This window comes from Lolium perenne, chromosome 4 (genome assembly GCF_019359855.2).
Source record: "Lolium perenne isolate Kyuss_39 chromosome 4, Kyuss_2.0, whole genome shotgun sequence".
NCBI lineage: Eukaryota > Viridiplantae > Streptophyta > Magnoliopsida > Poales > Poaceae > Lolium > Lolium perenne.
Genome location: NC_067247.2, coordinates 26,422,260 through 26,431,275, shown reverse-complemented (window position 1 = coordinate 26,431,275; position 9,016 = coordinate 26,422,260). Strand labels below are relative to the sequence as shown.

Genomic DNA, 9,016 nt, shown 5'->3' with positions numbered 1-9,016 from the left:
GAGAAAAAAAAGATTGCTTCAACAAGCTTATGGAACATTTCGTTCTACCTCCGGAATACCGCAAATACGATGAGGAGGGTAACAAGATTGCGGAAAACAAGGAGAGGCGCAAGCTAGTCAAACAGTTCGCTCTTTCTAGGATGGCCAACGCATTCCGGAAATACAAGCAAAATCTAGCCCATGACTTTGTCAACCAGGGCAAGACTCCGAATTTCAAAGGACAATATGAGAAGCGCAACATGATTGGCCAGAATTTGTGAAGCAAAAGAAATCGGAGCAGTTCCTTGAACTATCGAAAAAATAAGGAAAATGCGGCCAAGAAGGAGTACAATCATAAAATGGGGCCAGGAGGGTATCGCTTTTGGCAGCCTAAGTGGGAGAAGATGGAGAACGAGCTGAGGGCGCGAGGAATCCGTCCAGGTACGGAGGGATGGGACCCAAGGGCCAAAAGCTGGTGGTACGGGCATGGGGGATCGCTGAACCCGGAGACAGGGGAGTGTGTTTACCAGGGCAAAATAATTACACCCACCAAAAAGCTTATTGAGGCAATGAGGGAGGCTCAAGAGGGGAGGATCAGGTTCAACGGAGAGAACGACGCACGACAAAAGCCCTCGGGAACCCCGAACACGGAGGACGTATACGAGGCATGGGGCCCATTCCGTGGAAAATAGGGTTCCCCAGACGATGACCCGTACGGTTACAGAAGCCGTAAGAGAAAGATGGATCGGGATGCAGATGTTGTGGCGAAGTTGGTAACGGAAATGGATGTGATGAAGAAAACCGTGAGTGTACTAGTCGCCGAAAGAGATGCAGCTCGGGCGCAGCATGCTGAAGATCATCCAATGGATCTCGGAAGCCAGCAGCGGAGAAGAAGCAGCGTGGCTTCCACGGAGGCCTCACCGGCTGGTGCACCGACGATAGAAATTACTGCACCGGAGCCTCTGGTGGTCGAAATTACTGCACCGGAGCCTCCTCGCTACCCCGTGGACGATATAAAGGAGATGAAAGCATGTCATCTGTATTATCCTATCGGGAACATGTCCATGAAGGTAGCCATCGGCAGTGCTTTACCACTGGAGCACTCCACCACAACAACCCCATTCAAGATGGCTATGCTCGTGTGACGGTGGAGGAGATAGTCCAAGGGTTTGAGGACCTGGACATTGACATTGCTACACCTGAAGGGGTGAAAAGACTTGGAGATGTCAAGCGCCGATTCATTCTATGGCGAAAAAATTTATCAAGTTTCCGGGCGAGGCGCCAACAAGTCCACCCCGTACGGTGGGGGTGGGGGCGGTGGGGGTGACGGTGGCGGTGGCGGTGGCGGTGACGGTGGCGGTGGCGGGGCCGGTGGCGGTGGGGCGCCACCTAATCCCCCTCATTCACGGCAGCCGACGCCGCCGCCCCCCAGTCCACGGCCGGCGGGGGATCAGACACCGGTACCGCCCCAATCCACCTCCGGCGAAGAAGCGAAGCAGTCTGGGTTATTAACCCGGACCCTTACGTACCTAAGAAAACAAAGGTACCGGAGGTATCACTGAAGCCTCTCCCCAGGAGGCCTTGGGAAAGTAGTGCCGAGGAAGTCGAGGCGGGCGCGGCTGCTGATTTAGAGAAATGGAAGGCGGGCGTCAAGAAGAAAATAGAGGGCGAGCCCAAGCCAGTATATTCTGACAAGGAAAAGCAGTGGGCTAAGTCATTTTTGAACACACCGTCCCAAGCCGCGAACAATCTGCATGACGACTATTTACGTGAACTTCGTGAGGCAAGCACTCGCGTTCAAGAACAGGAAAGAGTTGGCGGAGAAGAAAGCCTTGAAGGACGAGGCCGAGTCAAAATTAGAAAGGGGGAAAGAAGTTGCCCAGCTCGGGGAACAAAGTAAACAATCGATCGCCCCGCTCATAGTGCAAGCCGCCGATCCGGATGCCCCGATATCATAGCAGCTGGGCAGCACATGGATTGACCGTAACGAGTGCCGAGAGAACAAGCGGCCGAGTTAGGTATCACTCTTCGTGCACTGCTAGGCCTTGATGAGGCGCCAATGAAGGACGTAGTATTTACATATGTGAAGAATGGCCCTCTCGTCGAGCTGCGCAGGAAGGGGATCTACCTCGACAAATGCTAGGTCTGCTAAATTGGTACAAGGGTTACATAAAACATAAAAACGCCAAAGAGTATATCTATGCGGAAGTTAGATATGAGCATCACTTCAAACATTACTGGGTACAAATTCCTCTGAGTGAATTGTTCCAGCTGTTCAATCTGCGCGACCTCGACAAATCTATCATCAGTTGCTACGTTCTGTAAGTGATTTATTAATTTCTACCCCATCTCGTTCATTGCCTCGCACCGTCCTAACTATCTTGTTGTGTACGCTATTATGCAGAATGAAGAAGCGGGAAATGCGAATAAGGAACATCCATGATGTTGGGTTCATTGACCCACACATCGTTAATTCACATGTGTTAGAACACCACCCCGCCGACGTGGAGGATGACCTGTGGCGGTTTATTAGAAAACAGCAACAGAAAAGTGATATTCTATTTCCTTACCATTTTGGGTGAGTGTTTCTGTCTTGAGCACATTCTCTTTTGTTTACTCCATGCATGGTATGTGGCTAATCGATGAGTTATGCATGATCGTGCATGTATCGTGTCCGCAGGTTCCACCGGATTCTTATGGTAATTAAAGTTCAGACCTCCTCAGTTCTCGTCCACGACTCTCTGAATATGGATCCGGCGCTTTGGGGCGACATGAGAAAAATGATGCAAAAGTAATTATTTTCATTCATTTGCGCTCTATATCGATCGGCCTATTTCGTTCATCATTTCCTAATATCAAGTAACTGATTAATAACTCTCTTGTTTATTTAATTTTCTTTGCCTCGTAGGGTTTGGAGACGGTTCGTAGATACCAAGGTCGGTGAATTCAAAAAGGAGCTACATTTTAAAATGGTAGTGCCGACGACTGGGGATATTCAGCCACCGGGGACCAATCTATGTGGATACTATGTTTGTGAGAGGATCCGGAGATACTGCAATGAGCGGGACCAGACGTGTGAGAACAACATCCTGAGGAATAACCTCCGGAAGACGCTTAGTCCAGAAGCTCGCTTCCGACCACTTCAAGAGGAACTAGCTGGATGGTTGGCGAGGGAAGTCATCGATCCTAGAGGAGAACACTATTACGATGACGTAGAACTTTATATGCACCAGAATTTGTAACTAACTTGTTCAAAATTGTATATGGTCATCCGATATTGAATATATATTGTATATGGTCATCCGATATTGAATATATATTGTATATTCCTCTTGAATTCCTTTTGGTTCTAATTTCAAATTTGTTTGAAATTGTACATTCATATGCATGTATGTATACAGTACCGTAGAATATGTGAAACTCCTTCAAAATTAAAACCCAAAAGAAATAAAACAATACAAATTAAAAAGAAACCAGATTTAGGGGGAGGGGGGCTAAAACCCTAAACCCTGCGGAGGCCTTTAGTCGCGGTTGGCCAGAAGAACCGCGACTAAAGGTCCTCCGCCCTGGCGCTCGCCTGCGGCCCACGTGGACGGGCCTTTAGTCGCGGTTCGTAAGGAACCGCGACTAAAGGGGGGGGCCTTTAGTCGCGCTGCTTTGGTCGCGGTTGGGCCACCGCGACTAATGGCAGTTGCCAACCGCGACCAAAGCCCTTTTTTCCACCAGTGGAGTATTTTGATGCATGTAAATAGTTGTCGTCGCCCTGTTGAACAAAGCCCAAATTAAAGTACCAGCCGCGCCAAACTAATTAAAAGCCTTGGACCGTCACCAATACTAAATAAAGGCCTTGCGTTTTGCTTGCTTGATTTTTGTTGTTGTTCAGTTTATATTATTTTGCCACTGGACACTAAACTCTAAACCGGTAGAAAAATATATTAACTTGAGTAATTTGTGCTGTCATAGCATTCAATTTTATTTTTCTTTGATTTAACTCACTTGAGATTCATTAAAAGTTTTGGCACTTAAAGTATTTCCCTTATCACAAAGACCATACACAACATCAAACATGTTACCAATTTGTCATACACATGGCCATTGATATCATAAATTTGTTGTCTCAGGTACAATGCAAAGTGAATACCACAATAAAATAAGGCAAATGAACTTTATCTGCAGTGAAATAAGCAAAAAAAAAAAATAACGAACTGATTGGGAGGTATCATACAGAAAATATTGTGAAAATAAAACGCAGTGAATTAGGTACGTATATTTTCTTCATGTGCCGACGAAATTCTGGTGAAGAGGCCTCATGAAATGCAATCTTCTATAGCTTAGCTATAAGAAGCATGGTATGGTTGTTAATTTGTCCACTAATCTTCAAAATTTATATGTAATACATCATTCACCACGTGATGCCAAGTAGGCTGATACCAAAAATTAATAAGTCATTGTTAAAAAAAACTTAGAAAAATTGTCATAAGTTAAAATTAGTTTTATTACACACCATCAGTTAAAATTAGTCGGCCATAGTAGCACATTGAAAAATGACTTAGTGAACAAAACATTTCCAGATCAGAAAATTGGAGTGATAAAACATACCACTCGAGAAATAAGATTAACCAACATAAATCTTGCATAGCTAATCGTAGTGATTACTCGGGAAATAAGTTTGTACCATATATCATTCACCACGTATCACATTTGGAGATTCATGCACCTACAGACGATGGATCAATAAACGGTGTCTCACATACATAGTTACCATTGATTACTCGCCTTATTGACATTCATAAACATCGATAATAGACAACAATCAACTAGAAAATGAACATAAAAATGGTTACACACCAAGTACAACCAATTAGTCGTACCCTTTTTTCGAAAAATCAACCTGTCTATTGATAACCATTCATAGCGTACAAGAACACAAAAGGTAATAAAGATTACAAATAGTACCATAGACCACCTAGCAACAAATACACACACTGCCACGAGCCAAAGGCGTGTCGACATCCTCATCCCTCCATCACTGAAGTCAGGCAAAGCTTTTCGTAGTAGAGTTTTTCAATCGCACCATACAAACGAAAAGTCGTGGTGCTAAGGCTGCAAAGAACCAACGCACCAGAGCAACAACCATCGTCAAAGATGAGACATGTTGATCGAAAGAGACAAACCTAAAACCACACCAATGAAAACCGACTGAATTTCATAAGTTCTAGGGGACATGAAACTCCACGCGCCCTTTGCTGGCGCTTGAAGCACCAACGAAGCGTAGGTAAGGCGGAGAGGACCTTATTCCGACTTTAAGATGTAGCCACCACCTCGACATATCGAAGAAGGCACTAAAAATAACCTAAACAAAGAACAAAAATCCTCTCGTCGCCGACGGGGCATGGCCCGTCTTGGGTCCAAAAGCCCCAAGCCAAGCAGAGACGGAGCGAACCATCGGTATCACCGACGAGGGGGGGGGGGGGGGGGGACCCTAAATTGGTTTTAGAAGTCACCTCACGTCACCCCGCTCAGCGTCTCGCGTGGCAACTTCTCTCTTATTCCCCTTACTCCTAGTCGTATTGTTATTGGAGTTGTACTTGTGTTACACACTAGAGAATTAATAATGAGATAAAAACGAAAGTTACCAAGTTCTTAAGTTTTTTTGATACAAAACATGCATGCATGCACGGTGTCTCCCATACATAGTTCAGATTTATATATAGTTACTCATGATTACTCGCCTTTTACTTTCTCCCATACATGCTTGCTGAGAACGAAGTTGGGGCTCCGTTGAATGACGTCACATGTTTCATTGGTGTTGCTTCGACTTAAGCCAAAGCATGCAACTCGAAGGCGCATGAAACAGACACGTAAACTGCTGATAGCCAGTCTCATGACCAGACGAATCCACGATGGATGCAAGCGTATGACCTATGCGTCCCCTCTCCCGAATGTGCTTGCTCAAGGACTATCTTGTAATCAAGCCTATCATGTGCTGCAGCCAACGATTTAATTGATCCCACTCCTACTAGCTTAATTAGCCGATGGACCTAGCACTTGCGCTGGAAAACAAATAATAATGACATTACTTTCTTTTCTTCTGAAAAGTTAGCTAGTTAGTGCTCATAAAATGGAAAATTCTGTATTGCAATTTAACTTGCAAGTAGGAAACAAATATTTAGTTGCAAATTGACTTATATTTGGGCTAAGATCTCATATGCAACTCGACTTGTAACTGAAAAAATTATGAGTTGCTACCTGACTTGCAACTGAAAAAATCAGCTGCAACCCTCATTTGCAACATGCGAGAAAACTCAATTGCATGTAAACTTGCTGAACTAGAAAAATACCAATTCCCACTCGACTTGGAACTGGCCAAAAATCTGAGTTGCAACTAGACTTATAGCTTGGAAAAACTAGTTGCAACCCAACTTGCTACAAGATAAAAGTTTAGTTGCAACATGTCTTGGAACCGAAGAAACTCAGTTGCACCCGACTTGTAACTGTTGAGAAACTCATTTGCAAGTACACTTGCAACTAGAAAAAAATTAGTTCACCACTCGACTTGGAACTAGGGGAAAAGGTCTCACTTGCAACTATGCAAAAATTTCAGTTGCAACTCGACATGTACCTGAGAAAAATTTCAGTTGCAACCTGACATGTACCTAGGAAAACCTCAGTTGCAAATCGACTTCCAGCTAAAAAAAAAAACCTCAGTTGCTACCTAACTTATATCTAGAAAAAACGTCAAATGTGACTTGAGGTTAAAGTCATTTAGTTCGAACCACTGATACAAAAAAAGGGTTGTTTACGGAGAATTCCCAACTAGGGGATGGAGAAAATTAGGCACGGTTCACCTCGCCTCATGACATGTCGCCATTGTCATTTGTACACGTGGACCAACAAAAAGCATAGACGGGAACCCCAGACACATCACTAGTACAAGGAACTTACTTGTTCTCAATATTAATTTTTTAGGTTTTCATTAAATAAAGGTCATCACTGGACTTGGATGCAAAAAAGATGTGCCTTGAGTGACATGAACTCTAAATCACCATCCCGAACCTACTCAATATAGAGAATAAGAGTGCTTCCACGGATAAATAGAGAATAAGAGTGCAATGAGAATCAGAACCTCGTCATAAAAAAATTAAAAACTTCTATGTTACATCATATCATCACTATTGTAGAAGACTTGTTCCACATAAAAAACATATTGGCAAATTTTTGCCATAACAAAAAGAAAACATGTTCAACAACCCAACAAACTGGCTTCAGTCAAATGACAACAAAAATGATTAAAAAATGAGAAGGAAAACAACGAGAGAGAAAACCCTGATAAGAAACAAAACCCGTGAAAAATACCGAATCCAACTAGCTAAAAGCTTATTATAAAAAAATCAACGAAAGGAGAAAACGAGAGGGAAAACGACTTGTTAAACAAACCCCAGGCCCAAAATCAAGCCCAACAAGCTAGGAGCCTATCTGCGACACTAAACAGGCCTGAGCCCCAGCTTAGTTGTCAGCTAGAACTAGCAATTCCCTTCTTAGTTCTTACAAACGTGGAACAGTAGAAAATTCAACTATAAAAATTGTAGGTACAAATAGTTAGACCAAGTAAAGCTGATTAGTTTGTCGTAGTATGATTGGAGTTGTATTATTTATATCACGCGTTAGAGAATTGATAAGTTAAAAAAAAGGTACCGGGCGTGAGTTTCCTGGCACCTCGTCACCTTCAATGGCGCACGCACATATCCGCGTTTCATTCGCGGTCAAGAAACGCTGCTTGACTTGGCATGACACGCGCTCATACCCGGCCATCTCCGCCGGCCCCCGCGCGCTCAAACTATATAATCCCACTCCAGCAGATATCCATCTCATCCATCGATCGCAGCACAGAACACAACAGCGACATCCTCACATAAAACCTCACATCTTCCTAGTTCACCGGCCGTTTTCGACATGAAGCCCGCCACCGGCATCCCCGTCGGCAGCGCCCCCGCCGCCGGAACCTGGTCCTCCGGCCTTTTCGACTGCTTCGACGACTGCGGCCTGTGCTGCCTGACGTGCTGGTGCCCGTGCATCACGTTCGGGAAGGTGGCGGAGATCGTGGACCGGGGCGCGACGTCGTGCGGGACTGCCGGAGCGCTCTACGCGCTGCTGGCGACGCTCACCGGGTGCCAGTGCATCTACTCCTGCACCTACCGCGCCAAGATGCGCGCCCAGTACGCGCTCCCGGACGGCCCCTGCGGCGATTGCTGCGTCCACTTCTGCTGCGAGCCGTGCTCGCTCGTGCAGCAGTACAAGGAGCTAAAGGCCCGCGGCTACGACCCCGACATCGGATGGCAGCTCAACGCCGAGCGCGGCAACGGCAACGCGCCCGCCGTGCAGATGATGGGCCGCTGATCAAATTCGCAAAGGTCGAGAACAAGTGTTCTTTCGTGCTTGGTAAATTACAACATAGCTAGTAATAATAGTGACTTGTATATAAAGTTTATAGTGTGTATTGTACGAATACTGGCGACATATAGGTACGCGCGTACGTCACGACTGGGATTGAGTTTGTAATGTTCGTATGCATTTTGTTCCTTGTATAATAGTATTTGTTTGGCTTGCCGCCGAAAAATGAGGTTCTGCCCAAGCAAATCTTATAATCTGCCCTCTAGCTCATAACCGGGTTGTCGATAATCTTGCAAGGCGAGCTCACACAATACCGGAGAAATCATTGCCAGTGATCCGGAACTTGGTAAACATTTGCTTTGTCGAGTGGTGCTAAGAAGACACACGGCAAAGCCAACGAACTTGGTAAACACTGACAAAAACACACTGCAAAGATTTGAACACGGCCGGTGACAACAGAAAAAACAGACAACTACAAAACGAAAGTGAGAAAATTGTTCTTTGCCGTATTTGAGATGAAAACACACTACAATAGTTGTTTTCTGTGGAAAACGGCGCCGAGTGGGCTCTGTCATGTGTAAAAACTCGTCAAAATCTTTGGCACACGTGACAAAGCTGGCATTTTTTTGTAGTGACAGTCTTTCAT

General features: G+C 45.0%; 1 protein-coding gene across 1 annotated transcript; it reads left to right on the top strand.

Annotated features, from left to right (window-relative positions):
* Nucleotides 1-7,839: 7,839 nt before the first annotated feature.
* Nucleotides 7,840-8,596, top strand: LOC127291983 (cell number regulator 10). Its single transcript, XM_051321327.2, has one exon. It carries the CDS (start codon nucleotides 7,933-7,935, stop codon nucleotides 8,374-8,376), a length of 444 nt encoding a protein of 147 aa, XP_051177287.1. The 5' UTR covers nucleotides 7,840-7,932; the 3' UTR covers nucleotides 8,377-8,596.
* The last annotated feature ends 420 nt before the right edge of the window (nucleotides 8,597-9,016 follow it).